General features: G+C 42.2%; 1 protein-coding gene across 2 annotated transcripts in view; it reads left to right on the top strand.

The window, feature by feature from the left end:
- Positions 1–19,003, top strand: part of sbf2 (SET binding factor 2) — a 66,520-nt gene that overhangs the window by 6,988 nt on the left and 40,529 nt on the right. For both annotated transcript variants that reach the window (XM_078085439.1, XM_040164074.2), the window contains exons 2-3: positions 1,169–1,254; positions 17,222–17,359. In XM_078085439.1, coding sequence (XP_077941565.1) covers positions 1,169–1,254; positions 17,222–17,359 — 224 coding nt within the window. The remainder of the gene's footprint in view (positions 1–1,168; positions 1,255–17,221; positions 17,360–19,003) is intronic.

Below are 19,003 nucleotides of genomic sequence, written 5' to 3'. Positions count from 1 at the left end.
TGGAAGCAAATGTCGTTTTGCAGATGGTAAAATCACTTGAATTTTAAATATTTATATTAACAAATAATTGATCGGAAACCATCTGCAGCATGTGTGAATCTGGGATTTACCCAGCATGCATTGATTTGACAATTTGTGATTGACATTAACAAAACAACATTATATAAATATTTTCCAAGAAACGGGCCACAATTAATTCATTTCTGTCTCTTACTCGCTCGATAGAACTTTTTCCCTTGGCTGTTAAATAGAAAACCTGTCCTCGCTTCCAAACATGGACTAAAAGTTTAAAATAACGTTGTGATGAAGTAATGGGGTCCGATAATATAGTGTGACAAACCGCCTATTGTGAAACTGATCTTAAAATCAAAAAAGCTTTTTTGGCACATAAAATGAAGATCCTTTTTATTCTTAGACGTGTTTTCTATTTATTAGCTTTCCAGATTGCTAAACAAAAATGTTGCCGTCATATATCAACTCCTAAATACATATCGTACTATGATTGCACTCATGCTGACATACATTATTTCATCCAATTTAGGTTTCAGAGTTTTGCAAGACCTGAGGGAAATCTATGAGAGAGTTCTATCGCTGGTAAAGCTTTTGATGGCTTTCAGCTACACCTGCTACAGATCAGTACCAGCTGTCTAAGTACTATGCACACTACTCCGTAATGTAGCTGTGTATTGCTCTGTCTTACAGCACCGTGCATCTATAACATATAGTGTATCTGTGGCCAGTCTATGTTTCTTTTGGTTTAACCTCAACCCCGGTGCTCGCTCGTTATAGCCCCAAAAAAAGGCATATTTTAAACTTTTGTTATTTTTGTGGCCAAAATATACTGAATTTGCACTGACTTTGTAAATAATGCAACTTTTTTTAGTAAAATTAATTTTGTGTTAAAGTGCTGAAATAACAAAGTAAAAGTGCTTTCGAATTTCATTGACACATCAATTAACTGCAATGCTTGGAAGCATTATTCCTCCTTGCAGGAATTATGTAGGAAATTCTGTTGTGTGCTAGTAACACAACGGTTGGGTGCATTGCCATTATTTCCTATTTCTTACCAAAACAACAGCCCAAATCCCTGCAGGACGTGCGAAGTTCTACAAGCCATGATTATACTTGTTATCTCCACTGACAGATCTTTGTGTCTTTTTATCTGCAGATTCAGGGGAGGGATGTGGAAAGATCATTCAGCGATTCCCCAAGAAGGACTGGGAGGGAACGGCCTTCCCTCAGGGGGTGGAAATGGTGAGTGATAACGTCCTCCTTCAAATGAAAGGAGCATAGTTATGTTACCGCCTGGGTATTTAAATTACACTCTTCAGAGTGGAACACGGAGATGCACAACGGTTAGTTCTAACACTAAAATGCATTTAAATCTGAGCACAAAAGGCCACAGGATCATAGCACAGCGGTGTGGTGGTTACCTCGGTCGGTTGGTTGGTTGGTTGGTTTGTTACCTCGCAGCAAGAAGGTCCCCCGGGTGCGAAACCACCAGCAGCCTTTCCCCGTGTCTGCGTGGGTTTTCTCCTGCTGCTCCGGCTTCCTCCCACAGTCCAGAGACCTGCTCCGGCGGGTGAGGTTAACTGGGTGAGGTCAGCTGGTCACACCAAACTACCCGCTGGTGTGAGAGTGAGCGGTTGTTTGTCTCTGTCATTTAATCGTAATTTGTCAACGTCATTAACGAGCCGATATTTCAACGGTGGTATTAATATTGTGTCTGTGGCCTTTTAACTCTGCCGTGAAGACCAATATTAGTTTCATAGCCGATGATTGGAGAGCGTCTTTGGAACCAGTTAATGTGTGACGTGCACAGGCCTTTTTCTAGTTAGTTAGTGTCCTTGTCTTTTCACCCTCTTACACATTACCAGCTCCCTGGTTTTGTAAGTTGAGAATGTTTTCTGCATTCAATTGGATTTATCCGGCCTTTTCACTGTCACAATAAGACAGATTATAACCCAGGGAATTTTCATGTTTTGAAAACATATTTGCCCTTTTGGAGCTTGCGCAGCAGATATCGGCATTTCCTGTTATAGATAAATTCCTAATGATTGTTGTTGTTTGAAATACTTAACAAATTCCTTAATTGGAGAGCAGAAACCTTCTTTTTCATAATGTCCAGCCTACTATCAGGAACATGCTGCCTCTCATTTTGGCTTGAGGGCAGTGCAGGGGGTCTGTGACAGGGGTCTGGTGTCCTTATAGGGACAATACAATACATGGACAAGTATGTGCTTATCATGACTGGGAAAAAACTGTATCTCCAGGGCAACATCAGCAGTTAACAGCATCAAAACAGGACATTTGTGCCTGTTTTTGCTTGTTTAAATTGGGTCGTGATAATCAGCTTTTAATGAGCGGTTTTGGCAGTCGACAAGAAGGAAAACTGCGACATGACTCCCAACACACTGCTTGATTGTTTGTTTGAAAGTAGTAGCAAGCTCATACTTTTGGAATACTTACCTTTTTCTGCTCTTTACAACACGTCGTTAAAGACAGATGCAGGCAAGAGTCATACGATCCGTAGCAATAGATGAATTTAAAAGCTGTGGAGAAATTTAAGTTGCCTGTTATTTCAGTTGCAGGTATGTTTTTTTGGTTTGGTTGAGCTCCTGTTAGGAATGTAATATAGGAGCCAAAGATACAGGTGTAAAGGCCAACAAGTTAGGTAATATGGGTAAAATATCTATATCCATAAATGGACAGAGCTAATCATTACAACAGGTGTTCACCATCGACACATGCTTAGATAATTAGGTGATTTTATCCACTTTGATTGGGTCCAAATAATCTTCCTAATTAGTAGATGTAGAAGTTCAACATTAAACATGAGAACAATAATGAATTATTCTGGACAGTGTCAAAGCGATATACATCTAACACAAATAGTGTTACACCGTGACCCCGAGTTATGGTCTTCATTGGGCAATTGAGGACATATTGTGAGTGGGGCGTTTGAGTGGCATCTTGCTGTGAAACTCAATGAGTGGGTTGAAGGCCATCAGTCTACCAGGGTTCGTACGGTCATGGAAAACCTGGAAAAGTCATGGAAATGTGTTATATTTCTATGGTCATGTGGTTCATTTAAGATTACGTTTGAAATCATTCATATGGATTTAAAGAGACGCAGGACGCTCTGATACTCGCAGCGCAAATAATTTGCACCGCGGCGGTGTAAACGCGCATCATCCAGGAATCATCCAGTGTCAGGGAAGTGTAGATTTAACCGTGGTTGGCTACATATGGAAAAGTGCATCCCATGAGTTACGACAAACAAAGACCCGGAACGAGCAGAATGTAAGTAATGTGGAGGCGGAACATTATATATTTTAAACATGGGAGAGCGGCATTAACGAGCCGTGCTAAAGGAAGCAGCGCCGCTGCTAGTGAAGCTACTACAGAAACCCCATCAGAGGGTGACTGCTAGCGAAGCCACCATGCCGAGCAGCACGTCTCTCTCTTCGGCCACCGGCGCTGTACGTGCGCTGCCCGTCTGCTAGCAGCAGTTCCAAGTTGTAAACAGAGGGCGTGGCGGCGTTGCTTCGGTGGTCTTTGTCATTGAGCCGTATTAAGCTGCAGACACGTGACTTCATTTTCCTCCTCGAATGACAGAAGATCATTGGATTCTTTTCGTTTTGTGTATTTTTTAATGCCGCAATGCATCAACATAATATACAATTACTACATTCTGTCACACGGCAGATAAACGATATGCTCTTGTGCCTAATGCAGCTCTTCTATGTTGCACCTACTGCAATCACGACGTCAATACATGGAGACCCACAAGGAGCGGCAATCCAACATAAATGCGTTCAATACAAGTTACATATCTTTAGTTCCTGCACAATGACCATGGATTAAATGATTAATATTCCCAAAATTCCAATGAAGTAATACATACACTTCTGGCTCTTACAGAGACTGTGTGTCTACTGTAAACTGTTAACAGTTCATGTATTGTCCATAATTTGAAGTAAAATAATGGAAAACAAGTATTGTTTTAGGCACTGTTTAGGCACCGGAATGTTTTATAAGTATCGTTTTAGCACTGGTATCAGGAAAACCCCAAACGATACTCATCCATAGTGGATAATTGTATAATTATAACATATTGAGACCGAATTGAATGGTGGGGGAAACACTGTATGCTTTGGTATTCTCATTGTTAGTTTAAATACTACATTTTCTCACTTTTTCATGTATACACTGAGATTTCACACTTATTTGGTCATGGAAATTTTGTTTGAAGTCATGGAAAAGTCATGGAAATCTACTGGTCAAAATGTGTATGAACCTCGCTCTACGGTCTTGTTGCGAGTTACTGCTTAGAGATGAACAATGTTAATGAGAGTTTTTTTGTTAATATGTGGTATTTAACCTTTCTGTGACTCTGGGAGATGCGCCGGGGTGGCTCTTCTCTTTCAGCGTCATCCCTCGAGTACCCTGGTTTCATAGAGTTAAAAATAGAGGCGCCGCCGCAAGTTTAGCTGAATCTATTAGCTTAATGCTTCCAGATGTCATTGTGGACGTGCATACCATTTTCATTCGTGTGCGCGTGTGCGCATTTTTTGTATTCCATCTTGCTGAAGTGATCCCCCAATTCGTCTTCATCACGTGTCAGATGGACTGAAATTGAGACATACTGCAATGTCCAGTCCAATGTGCAGGTTGAATACGCGATACGGCTGAAACAATCAATGGGTGATTTAAATATAGTATACATTTTTGAATCAAATGTCAGATTCAGCTACAGGTTTCTCTATTCACAAATTCTGAGAAGACTGACTAAGAAGGGGAAAGAAGGGTCGTTTCAGAAATTTCCTGCTACGTGTTGTGTGACAAACTTTGTTCTAGAACCAAATGACGGACATTCCAGCTTTGAAGCTTTAATGAAGATACTCCATAGTGTTTAACAGACCCACTAAGCAATTTGCATTTTGGCTCTGTTTCGGCCTGGAATGTAAACCATTATTATTTGCAGATTTTCTCTGCTCCATGAAAAAGAAAATGACTCATTTACAAACACTAAGAAGCACATCTGTCGAAAACAGAGGATGGAGCTGAGCACGAAAAGCATTTTGTGGTCACAACAGGCCCCCAGCAAACTAAATAACCACAGATGAGGAATGCACCCAGAAAAAAGCGTTTACAACTTGTGCTAGGAAAAATGTGTTTCTAATCTTTTCAGGCAAGTGATGATGATAGGAACCAGCTCAAATCCTCATCTGTTACGGATAAGCCGGGTCGGTGGATGGAGTTCAGAATACATTTCAATCACCTCTCCCTCATGTATGAAGACGCAGCACTCGTGATTTACTGTAGACCGTCTTGACTTTACTTGAACTAGTTAAATAGATGGCTTTTACGTTTTAGATCTATTGGTGACGTGTAGCACTTTTGATACATCAGGGCTTCTAAATGTACTTTAGAACGTATTAACAATACGGGAAAGGTAAAAGTTTGAGTGGCACGAGATACATGTTTTAAAATTATGTTGTATATTTTAAATCAAGTAAAAAAATAAATAATAATAATTTGATATAAATCATTAATTTACTCATGTCTCATATTGTGCCCATATGTCTTGTTCCCTATTATGTGGATCATGTGACCGACCAAAGTAGCTGCGCTGTTTTACTTTTTTGTTTTACTAAAATAAATAACAAATACAGAAACGGGCTGTTTGAAATGAATTAATAGATTTAGATGATTTAATAGAACATTGTAATATCCTTCCCTTGCTGTGACAAAGAGTCCTACTTTTTTTCAAGAAAAGCTGTTTCTGCTTGCTTGTAGGAAACAAAATGTAGTTTAAAGGTTTACAGCCTATATTCTGTTATTTACATTTAACATCAAACAGTTTGTAGCAACAACCAAAAAAAAGCGCCACACAAACACTGGAGTGATTCCTGGAATGACTTTGGTGTTTGGTGTTGGCTTGTTTAACAGCAAGCACCATTTGTTAAATGCTGGGAGTTTGTGAATGTTCATAACATCCGCTGTTTTTGGTCAACATGTGTTGGTATCAAATGTAGATTAGCGAGCGGTACACTCTTCACCTCTCAATCCGTTCTCCCTCATTCGCTCTTGTTTCTTTCAGGCAACGTTTTCTGTACTCATTACAGGTATATAGTCAACATTGTAAGACAACGGTACGTGTTTAAAAAAAGAAAATGTTATCAGTTAAATTATTTAACTCTTTATGGCAAATGGAAAGCTGTGGTGAGAATGAGTTGTACTTAAAATACAATGAAGAGAGAGAGAGAAAGGGCACCCATAACTCAACAATAATTAGCATTATTTTATTTGCATTATATCAATACATCATTATTTAAATATCATATATATATCATTTAAATATCAAAATGTGTTCAGCTTTTAATCCAATTTCTAAATTTGGGAAAAAGTATTTGTTCAAACGCAGAATAGCCCCTAAATACAGTCTTATGCTGTACACATAACTTGACAGGCAGCAATTGATTGACGGCTGTCGAACAGCACGTAATCCCTTCAACAGAGATGGTAATCACCATATACTGAAAATGATGTCATTGAATCAGCTGGCTGTTTACCTTCCTGCTCTGCGTGGCCTTCTGTCTGTATGTGTGTGCATGTATGCATGCATACACATATACTGTGTGCCTGTGTTGGGTGAGGAGTGATGTCTTTACGCCGATGGCCGAGAGTTCATACACATTCCAAAGCAACGCAAAGTTCAGTGTGCAACACGAGGGTCAGTCCGTTACACGGATCCTGTGGTCTACGCTGCGTTTCCAGACTCTTTCCTGCTGTCGCCACAACCGTCACGTTCCCCAACAAACAAAAGCGCTCTCATTTTAGATCTTTAAATCTGACCTTACGTTTTGGGAAATTTGATGGAAGGAGCTCCCCACCAATCAGCTCTGCTAAGGACAAAGGCAGAGTGTTCAGTAAGAGCACCGGTATCAAAACAGGAAGGCAAATATGGGAAGCTACTTTTATACCACAAATCACTTTGAGGCGAGCAAAATGTAACCGTTGTTTTGTCAGTGGGTCAAAGTAAACAAGAAATTCAAAAGTTGTTGGCTCTGAGAACCTTTTATTGCCTATTTTCACAATGTTGGTTGTTGTCGGCACAGATGTGAACTGCGGTTTAATTGCAGTTTAACGGTACTCATCACAGTGTGATAAAGTTTTACTGACTGCCGTTTTCCACCAATATTCACTTAACTCAGGACATCTACATTTATTCTTTCCTAGTCGCTGATGTCTGATAATATTAAATAGTTTAAAAAAAAGCGATCCGTGTTCAAATTGCCAGGAGGAGAGCTGTTGACGTGGCTTCACTGCTAACGGCTCTCGTGTTCATTGTGATGCGGTTGGGTTCTGCTCAGTGTTTGGTATAACGTTAGCATGTCATATATTAATGAGCATCTGTATTTTTAAAAGAAAAAAAATCTAGCAGTTTGAGATTGACTTTTCCATTTGCACGTTGTCCCTGGTTGATGTGCTTCTGAGTTTTGTATATTTAGTTTGAAGGCTTTTATTATTTACTAGCAGGTGTTTGAGGCTAAAGAGTGGGAATATTATACTAATACTCAGAATGCTGTCCAAGTCTCACGTGTTGGGTCTTACGGGGTGTTGTCGTAGAACTGGACAATGGTGATCCTGTACTGGTCCAGTCCGGCACACTGTGCAATGTGGGTTTTCGTTCCACTCAGTCAGCTCGGGAGGCCGAGCTGTGTCTCTGACCACATACCAGGCCGGTCATTTGCTTTTCTGTCCCACTGTTTCAGATACTTACTGGTAGCCATAATTGTTACTAAGAGAAAGTCTTCCCTTTTTAATCAAAAGTCTTTTGAAGGGAAAGATGTTTCTTTAAAATCCGTGTTGGTCTCATCAGCTAATTAGATGTTGTCTTTGGGTGGTTTGTAAAAGTAGAGCTACGTGTTTCGAGTGTGTTTGCTTGTCCGTCGCGTTAGGATGTGGTGGCTTCAACCTCCTTCTCTCTCTCCTCTACAGCGCTCCATCCTTCACAGCATTGATACAGTCTGACCCCATTAACTGCCAAGACGGTGGTCAGTGGTAAACCCAAATTTACTCCTCCAAAACAAGCTTCCAAAGCACGGGGAGGGACAGGCGCTACGGCGATACTTTTCTTAAATCTATGATTTTAAGGAGGAAAATATTATTGTTCGTAATACTCTTAAATGTAAACCCCAAATGCAAATGTATATAATAGTATATGCCTAAGATCTGTTTGATCGGTTTTGCTCTGGGTGTTTATTCACTTGTTTGGTCCTTCTTCCAATTCACTCTGCTGAACAGCAATGCAAGTGTCCCCAGACCGATAATATAAGCTGGGCTTGTGAAAGGCTAGTTGTTAAGAGAAACAACGGCTATTTAGAGTAAGATAATGTAATGTTTTCTGTTTGTAGAAGGAAATCTTGTAATTACACCACACAAATGTCATGCCAGCTTAAACTGACTGACGTACAATAAATTGTAGACTTGTAAAAAAAAAAAATTACCTCTTGTAGCCCATCTTCCTCTGATCAAGGACATTTTAACTGACTTGGCCAGACTGTAAACATTTGTGTCAACTGTCTAGAACTTTGACCTCTTGAACTTAATTTTCCCCCAAATCCCGGCTGTAATGAGGAACGTAGCCGGGCACTTCCAGGAAGGATGCTCAAGTTATTCAAAAAATGTGTAAACCGCCGGTGCCGCGTGTGTACGTGCGTGCGTGCGCCTGTGTGTGTGTGTACGTGCGTGCGTGCGCCTGTGTGTGTGTGTGTGTGTGTGTGTGTGTGTGTGTGTGTGTGTGTGTGTGTGTGTGTGTGTGTGTGTGTGTGTGTGTGTGTGTGTGTGTGGACTGCTGGAAATTTATATACAAACATTTTTAATATATATTGTTTTCAGAAAAAGAAAAATGTCTCCAGTATGATCCTCTGAAGGTCAGATTTAGTTCACTTGATTTATAAATCCCTTTATAAATTGCTGCAACAATTCATTCTTCCGACCTGGTTCTCTGAGCAGTAAATTGGGTCTGAGTTCAGTAAATTGTACAACGCTTAACCAAATTATTGCTAATCGGCAGCCTCGGTTAGTTAGTTTGAGGCTCTGTGCCAAACTGCCAGACGACAAAAGAATGTAACCTAATTGTTTCACTTGGTGAATCACCTCAAGTGACCATAACTTGACATGTCGCACTGCACGTCGTTCCTGTGATGTTTGTAAAACTATGAGAGAAAAACTAAACAGTACATTCCAGATAGCAGGATGCCGGGGGGGGGGGGGCAGAGAGGGGGGGCAGAGAGGGGGGAATGTGTTTGTCAGGAAGATCCACACATGAGTAATCAATGCATCGTGTGCCAGTGGAGCTAAACACATCAGGAAACGGAGCCGGAGCTGTCAAGGCAAGCAGGGCTTTCCGCGCAGAAAACCACAGTGAACTCACCAGGAAATGGGAATACGCAGGATGAAATGCAGCCACCGTCCGCTGCAGAGCCGACACACGTAAACGTTTGGATGAAGTACAGTAGAAAACTTGTGTCGTCATGGTTTATTGTTTATGAATGACTTGTTTTGGGTATTGATTGTTTCTTCTCGTGGTATTTTGTCATATACACTGAGATCCTGAAGTCTGAGAGTCCAAACAAATAAAAACATGAAAAAAGGTTGACGACTAACTCTGGCCAGCCGAGATCAGTAGACAGGTTAAAAGGCCCCAAGAGCTCTGCGGCTAAATAACAACTGACAACGGGTGAATGTTGCTGCTGTCTGCGGCCATCGGCATATCAGAAGTTATGCATACTTAAGGTGTAGGAATCCAACAGACTAATCGTCTCCATATATTAGACATTTATATATAAGTATTAGAGATACTCTTATATACTCGATGTTTGAAATTCTCGGTCTTAAATAGTAAAATCCGTTTAAAGCAGTCCTAGCCATTGCCAGCATAATATTGTGATGTTGTTATACATTGTTGTTAAGCAGTGAGATTGTCAGCCGTACCATTCAGTGAGTGGCTGTTGGGATGTTTTTTAGTCTCTTCGGGGTCACACACAGTCTTTCAGTTCACACAATATTTACCATTTTCCAACAATACCGCTTTTTGAGAATATCTTTGTTCGCGTACACGCTCAGATTCACTTTTTTTTTTTTCCTCACTCTGCATTGTATATTTTACAAAACATGTTGTGGTTTGACCTAAGCGTATCATGACCGCAGCCTATTGTGAATGCTGTTACTAAACGAGGCCCCTCGCAAGGAGGTGAAGGAAGCACCTGTTCCTCGGGCAGGTCATCATCAGCCAATACCTCACAGCGCTTTAAAGGCCGGGGCTCAGCAGTCTGACACAGGACAACCATTGTGCTGATCCACAACCACAGGACAAAACTGTTTACCTTGCTTTCATTCATCACTACGTGCGCTGGATTTTGATTTTGTTTACTTTTTACAGATGTGATAGAAATACAAACATGTTTGCCTACTCTCAGATGACATCGCTTTAAAAAGAAAAGGCTTAAGCAGTGTGGCACTGCTCACAGCTGATAGAGGAAAAGGAAATAATATCTATGTAACGCATTTATGAAATGAAAAGGCTTCGTTTCAAACCACTGTGTTAGATTAAGAAATCCTGACTTTAGTGCTCAATTAAAATACTATCAAACGTGGTCAGCAGGAACGGCGCTAACTTCCCACGGGTCTGACCGGGCTGAACAGAGCATTAAGGGCCTTTATTGTGCTCTATACCGCTCCAGTGCCAACAGATCCAGAACCAAGTTACAGACAGGCAGAAGCAGGTGAATGGTTTAAAGGCTGAATGCACAGCTGCATGCAGCCTGCGGTTGGAAGCCAGATGTGGCCCTAAAGCAGTTCCTTGGGAGCATTATGGTACATGGCGAACCTAAACCAGACGAGCACAGACAAAGATAACTTGGAGTACGATAATTCTATAGTTTGAATGTGGCACTGATGGACATTTAGGTAATTTGCCATTTTTACATTAGATTGTATTGTCATTGAGTACAAGTAGTAGGAAAACAACATACAGTTTTAGTATTAAACCAGAAGTGATGAAGATATGGTGAAGAATTCAAGTTGTCCCCGAGCCTGCTGGTCCTGGAACTGCGGTTCCTGCAGGGAAGGAGGGCGAACGGTCTTTGGCCGGGTGTGAGGTGTCCCTGACCTTTACGGTGGACAACCTCGACAGCAACTAGTGGAGTACCAGTGATGCGTTCAGGCTCCTCAGAGAGAGGCCAATGTGCCGTTGTTACTGTTGTTGTGTGTGCAAACTTGATAATGTTATCGGAAGTATTTCCCCTACCGCTATATCAGAGGGACCCCCGACCCCCTAAAAAAAAAGTCTTGACATTTTTGCGCATTGACAGTTCTGCCCCGACATATGTGCGCTCATGTTTCCGTGTATGCCCGCACGTGACTCTCGCAGGGGACCGGGACCACCAGGTCGTTTGCCCGACTGCCCCCCGCCCCCTCTGAGGTGGTTTTGAAGCATGTGGCTACAGCTGCTTGTGACAGGTGGAAGATGCCGGTCAGGACCCTGGTCAGCTGCTCAGCACGCGTCCGGGGATGCCATCGGGGCCGCCGCACACTGGTGGGGAAAAGTCTGAGGGGCTGGTGGTGGTCTGCAAAACCGACGACGGAACTGCCATATTTCTGTTTAATACGTGACAAGAATGTGGGAACTAATATATTAATAACATGGCTCTGACCGTGTGTTGACAAACTCTCAGTCTATGATTGATGCCGTTTCTAACTTGGTTAGTAAGAAGGGATGACCTGACAGTCCTTCTTCAACAGAAGTCATTGATTATTTGGGGGGAAATGCTGTGATTTATACACGGTTGTTCGTACCGCTCTACTCGTTTTGGCAATGAGACAATGTATTTAATTATGTAGTGGTTTTAACATCAGTTTTACCACGAGAACCTCAAACAATGCAATGAGATTTTGGCAGCCGTGAACATTGCACACACTCTTCCGGTTTGGTGTAAGGAGTGAGGTTGAGAACGCATTGTGTAAGTTGTTTTTAGGGTGTCCCACACACATGGTATTCATGAAGCCTGACATTTTGTGTACAGCAAATGTAGTAGTGTGCAACGTATTCTTGATGACTCTCCCTGTTCTGCTTAACTAGGCATTTTTTCTCAACTACTGTGGTCCATCATAGTCATCTAAAAATATCAATCTCTAAAATGAACCATATGTGCAAGATATTACATAACGGATCAGTAAAGGGAAACCAGAAGTGTTTGTGACTGGGGAAGCGCAGTTGGGGAATGGAAGTAGAGGGGGTGATGCCACCTCATCGGATTCCTCTGTGAAGATGCTTCTCTGGTGCAGTAAGTCATACTTGATAAATTAATTATTGGGGGGCGAGGTGCTGCCGCAATAAATGAACCCCACTCGTCACTTATTTTTTAGTAACACTGTAGGCATGTAAACGGTTTGTGCTCACAACCAACACTCTAAAGTCATCTTCAACACGCCGTAATGTTCATATTGTACATCATGGTCATTTTGAGAGAAGCGTCAATCCGTCCGGAGGTGCTTTCTGTGATCGGCATGTCTGTGGCGCTACCGCAGCACGGCCATATCCGGCGTCACCGCGTCAATCCTCCGCGTTCAAAATATGGCCATTATTTCACGATGGTTTGCAAAATAAACCATATTGCGGCGACGGCAATAATTTATTATAGCAACGGCAAACAGCTGGATTAAAGGTTTCTTAGTGACCGGACACAAACCAACGGCTACGTCCACTTCAGCCCGAGCGGAGCATCTGTCTGCGCTGGTTTTGTTCTCTGCTCATCCTGCAGACTCCATGAAGCAGGATTTCTGGGAAGGCAGCACGCCACTGACCTCCTCACCTCTGGCCCGTCCCTTTTCTTTTCCCCTGCATCGCGCTCTTCTCTTTCCGTTGTCGTGTTGTCTTCCTGTCATGCGTTCCTTCCAAATGAAGGGGGACGGGAGAAGGAATGATTGAATATCACGTTGCAATTCAGTTCTTCACCATGTTTCCCCCCGACACAACGTCTTCATAGTAACCTTTACTGTCCGCTCAGTTAGTACCAAAACATTATTTTGTGCGAGTTTGGAAGTGGATTTACATTTTTACAAATGTCTAATGATAATTTTAAGATTTTATTTAGCAAAACAATCTTCACAAATGCGCACCACTTTTTTTGAAGCATGGGTTGAATCGGTAAAGTACAAAGCTCAATAAGCTGTAAACAAACCACCACGGCCACTTGTGAGCAACCGCATTTTTAAGACTCTTCAAAATTGATGAGAGGGGATGTTTCTTATATTTCAGAACAAAACGTAACAATCCCTTTAAACAGAAACACATTCAAATAAACTGTTGACTCTGTAACAACGGAAACAATGCAAAAAAGCTCATTTGTTTTAAGGTTTCAGGATTTCATGAGCCAAAAGTCTCTTTGACAAAGTGTCCGACGTGGTGTTTGGAGAATGTGGAAACTATTTTTTTTAGAAATGTTTTTAACTTTGTGTGATGTGCAACTTTGGCGCTTAACTTATTTTTCTTTTTTTAATCCAAACTACCTCCTCCCCCACAAGGATTTTCGGGATTGAGCTCATTAATGGTTACGGAAACTCTTAACAGTTTAATGATCCATAAAATTCTGTTTGCATTTACTAAGTACCGGACTCTTAAATGTGGAGTTGCACAACACAACGTCCTTATTTTCAGTAAAGTTACAGCTTAATCAAACCAGAGAAATACAACTCTTACTTTAAGGGAGACACGCCGCTGTTGACTGTTGGTCCCTTTGTGCAGAGTCATCTTTAGTAATGGCTGCTGCCACAGTTATTCTGGCCCGTGCCAGCCTGACCACGCATCAGTGTCTTGTTGTCACAGTATGAGAATGCAGCCATGTCCTGATCAGGAAAAGGTCTGGGTGCTTATTCTTTTTTTTTTTTTTTATTGGGTGTGCTCTTCAAGCACTGACGATTCTTTGCAGGTCAGACCGAAGATCCAGTGTCACTGGCCGAGTACGCGAGTCATGGTTGAGTCGGGCTCATGGAGTGGATCATACCAGGCTGCAGCACATGATGCGATGCAGAGGGTCGAGCTGGAGGGAGGCAGTTCACTCGGCTCGGACATTAATATAGCAAGTAGATCCCCGAGTTCCTCTGTCACTTGACTTCGATCTAATTCTGGAATAGGAGATGTCCTTTCTGTGCGCTGGTGTGTGCGTATGTCTGTATAAAGGCAATGTTTCTCAGCGTACGTGTCCTTCTGTCCAGTGTCATTCAATGTTTTGGTTGCGGAAGGTATCGCAGCGGGACACAAATACACACGCAGAATGAAAATAACAACCAAAGGCTTTTAGTTTTCTGCAGTTATTGCTGTTTGGCGATCTTTCCTGTTCCTTTTAAACATCTTTATTTATTCTGTCATATGTGTATATCCAAACGTCCGAACACTGCAGAGGATAATATGGTTTTCTTATTGAATTTTATTGAAGTGACCCTTGTTAAAATCCTTTTTAATTAAAGCAAGACGATCATTCATGTATAAGATAGACGACCATTAGTTGCATTTAAAATGATGTCAGTAGTCTGTCTGGATGGATGCGTTGGTCCCTGAATAAAGTGAAGTTTACCAAACACTGATCTCTCTAAAGTGTCTTTGAGCCTGCGCCAGCCCACAAGTGTTTTTCTGAAGACCTACAGGCGAGATACCAGAAGGAAACACAGATTTAAGATCAAGGATTAAGTGGGCCTTCTCCTTCTGTCCCTTACAATCATTCCCTCTATCACATTTCATACCCACAAACAAATACAAGATAGACACGTGGATGGTATATCTGGGATTTCTGGAACTACGCCGTCCCAAAGGTGTTTCTCTTATTTTGGCAACAATGAATAGCATAGTTGGAATAGTTTAGGACATGATCACAGTTATCTGCACTTGTCCTTGATTCCTGTCTTTCCTGAGTGTGTACTGACACACACACACACAAGCCCACACACTTCACCACAAAGCAAGTTTAACAGATTTCCTGCGAGCTATTGTATCTGCTGGATGATGGTGGCATCCTGGTCCGATCCTCCAGGTTGAACGAGCCAAATGCGACCTCTACCTCCCACCTTTTCCCGACTTCCTCTCCTAAGTCCCTTCCACACATCCCTGTCCCTGAATTATTATGGGAGCAACAATCGATATTCAGGGAAAATCCGTAGTGCCAATGACGGGAAAACAGTGGTACAGCTGTGTTGTGAATTAGAGCAGTACAATGCAGGAATTAAGCGAGTAAAGGGTTGCGTCCAGCTGACGAAAAGATGCTTTCCTGCGGGGCAAGCGAACCATTCTCAAGAGCACCTGTTATGACGTTAAAGGTTTAGCGTTAGCGCCGCTCATTTCACGGTTCTTTAGAGTTGTTTTGCAAACTTGTTGAATATAAAATACTGCAAAAAAGCTTTGGCACTGGACCAAAATGTCCGTCAAAATAGTAAGAAGCGTCTTCCGCCGCGTACACGTGCATTTTAGCTGGTTGGCATCCAAAAGTGTTGCATCACCACCATCTACTGGACTGTCCCCTGCCCCATCGAAAATGCTTCGGAAGCAAATGTTCCTGGGTGTAAGGCTCGAGTAAAAGCCGCTATGTCTGGCGACGACTGACAGATTATTCCAGCAATGTTCAGGCAACTATGTGCGAAAGAGGCTTTAATCCCCATTCCTACCAGACTCCCTCCCTCCTCGTCCTTCCCTCTGCTGCTCTTCTCTTTCACCCCAGGAGACTCCAGCCGGCCAGTTTATTTGTCTTTGGCTGCACGCAGGTCCATCCATCCATCCATCAATCCATCTGTTTTTGCCCTCGCCCGCCCCTTCTTTCACCCAGTCTCCCCTCTTCCTCCATGTGTCCACTAATCCCCCCCCCCGCCCGCCCCCCCACCCGGTAACCCCCCGAGGAGCAGTCTAAACACCGCTGTCGGAGCCAGGGCCGGTCGGGCCTCCAGCAAAAACAGAGCGAGACGAGACACAAACAACTCGTCTCTCAGACCGAATGCCCGCCTGCCCCCCCGTAGTTTGGCACTCTTTTCTAATGGGCTCTCAAACAATAATTCATCAATTTCCCCTCAACCATCATCAACACTTACTTTTTGGGGTTTTGAGATCAAGGATTTTCCTTCCGCTCTATGAACCCATTAAACAGTGGTTGGTTTTATTATTGGTTCGTAGGGTCAAGTGTTTTGTGAAAGCAAAAATTTTGTTATTAGTGTTTGATAACTTGTGTGAATTAATCTACAAATTTAGTTTGCTGGACATTTGTTACACGACAGTGTATAAAGAAAATAGCTTTTTTTCCTTCCCGTCCCATTCTTGCAGATGTTTTGTCATGATGGGTTATGACATACTACTCCTTTGAGACTTTAAAGCTGTTTGACGTGCTTTTTATTATGATAAAACTCTCCACGGTAAAGAGCCGGAAATTTGCTGAAAACGGTTCTGTTTTGTCACGCATTAAATCTTCTAGATGTGTGTGGTTCTTCAACTCTCAGTAAACAATTTTTGCAAATGTGAACAATGCAATATTCCAAGAAGATTTGGGGAGAACTTTACTTATTTGAAGAAAATCATAATTAAAGTCTGCTTTACTTTTATTCAAAGCTCCGCTCATAACTTTGAATCTAAACTCAGACAGTCAGCATTCAATTGTTGATGAATCATCATGTTCATTAAATATAAATAGAATATGCATTGTCTGTACTGTCACCGTACCTTGTTGGTTATTCTGTACACACATCTATATCGTGGTTTATTTTACGTTCAACTTATTCAAGATGTTTTCTTTCTTGACATCAGTTAATGAGCTCAGGCGGTTTGGCCCCGGCACCTTCACTGATGACTTTCAAGTAAAATAAATAGTGAACATGCCACTTCCTGCTCTAACAGGCAGATGTAATTGCTGCACTAGAACAGGACATCCTGTCTACGCTCACTATGGGGGCACTGGGATAAGACCAGCTAGAGTAATATGCTGATGCCTGATCCATTTAAGGTGTGAATGTGTTACAGATGGCAACTTCTAATCTTTGACTCTCCCAAAAAAAATGTCACTGAACTTATTCGCGCATAAGTGACAGTAGGAGCCCACAATAACTCTCGATGTTTGTTTTGGGAATTGCAATTCATAATATACTAATTTAATGGCATTTCTGTTGAATATCTTTCCAGTTCTGCCAGCCTGGAGGGTGGAGGCTGTCCAGGGAGAGGAAAGCACCCACCTTCTTCACGGTTGTGCTGACAGATATCGATTCAGACCGACACTACTGCTCCTGCCTCACTTTCTACGAGGCCGAGGTCAATCTCCAGGTAAGCACACACACACACACACACACACACGAGCCGTGAACGATCCCAGAATGAAGCAAATCCATAAAGTCCGTCAGAGGGCTGATCACAGTCGTGCTCTTCTGCCCACCTGCTGTACAGCTGTGGACTGTTGGAGTAAACGGGAGCGGCATGTGACAAACCTTTTAAAACATACTAATGACATCTTGCTTTGAGGGAACACCGCCACGGTGGACTCATTAACGACACAGGCCATTCTGTCAGCACAAAAATTTGGTTTTGCACACTCCGTTAAACACCTCCGCAACGCTTCCCTGTGAGCAGCGGTCTTCTCATCCCCCATGTGAGATCCTTCCATCGCTAACCCCCGAGTTTGACCCCGAGCTCCAAGCTCATCTGCGTGCTTCTCTCTCGTGACTCTCTCCACCGGGACGTCTCGGTCAGGCATTGTGATGGTTCTTTTTTTCTGTTTTCCGTTGGAACTTTTCTATTTTGTAGGAGTTCCTGTCTTGTGCGTGATCGCGATGTCTTCCAGAATTGAAGGCATTCGAAAACTAATAAACTGTCAGCAGAGAAGCTGATGTAAAAGAGAGGAAGGGGGCTGAGATCCCCTCCAGCGCTTTTCATTGGATTCAAGTTCTCATGCATACAAGATTGTTTTTGATTGCACATCAGTGGTGACACGGCACAAATGTTCAAAAGCCCCATAACTGACTGATTACAGCAGATTTGTTTGGAGGGGATCATCTTTTCTTTTTTTTTTTTACTCATGAATGATCTCATTAATGTCTAATCCTGCCAAAAGCCCACAGAATGCCAGGCTGATTGTTTCACCGTGTTTCCTTTTGTTAGAGCCCTCAAATGACTCTTGTCGCTCTGCCGGCTGTGACTTCACATCCTTTTTCGATCGGAAGGCAGTCGTCAATCCCGCTAGGTGATCAGCAAAACATTTCTTAGTCAAATAAGAAATGTGGAGAAATACGTATGAGAAATAAAGGTGGGCTTTTCAACGCGGGGGGAAGGGGGTCAATACCGTAGTAGTTCATGTTTCGTCATCAGCTTGTTGTGTGAATTGGACCATAATTACAAACATCCCTGTTTGCACTAGAAGGCACATTTTTCTTAAAAGCACGAAAGGAGGAAGGATTTAGGGCAAATTGTCACTTCAAAGGTAAAACAAAAAAAAAAGAAATAGCCCAGTTAACTGTAATGGTGGTTTCGTTAAGAGCCTACAAATGCGGCTTTTCATTGGTCCCTGAGCCTCCTCCTTGGTCGGCTTTCTGTTCTCTCACGTAGGCAATGAAAGATCTAGACTAGATGACGGTCGATCTTGTTTTTGTATTTGTGTCCTTGTTAACTGTTATCTAGTGACAGCCAAGGCTATTAGTGAGTTGTTGTCTCACACTCTGTTTGAATCAGATCTGCAGGACCAATTGGGTGTGTTAGTGGTTTTAAACCTCTTTGTTTTCTGGGACATCTATGAGAATGAGAATGAGTCTATGAGAAAATGATCCTTCTTCACACTTGAATTATTAACCTTTGGTGAAAATTGTAAGCATGAGCTCATGACCTCAATCACCAGTTTCAAGGTTTCTTCAATACAAAATGTTGATATAAGTCTTCATTTTGCTAGCTAGGCGTTTTTATGCCTTAGAACTTTTCCCT

Source organism: Gasterosteus aculeatus, chromosome 12, assembly GCF_964276395.1.
Source record: "Gasterosteus aculeatus chromosome 12, fGasAcu3.hap1.1, whole genome shotgun sequence".
NCBI lineage: Eukaryota > Metazoa > Chordata > Actinopteri > Perciformes > Gasterosteidae > Gasterosteus > Gasterosteus aculeatus.
Note: the sequence above shows the minus strand (reverse complement) of the source record. Positions and strands in the feature narration are given on the sequence as shown.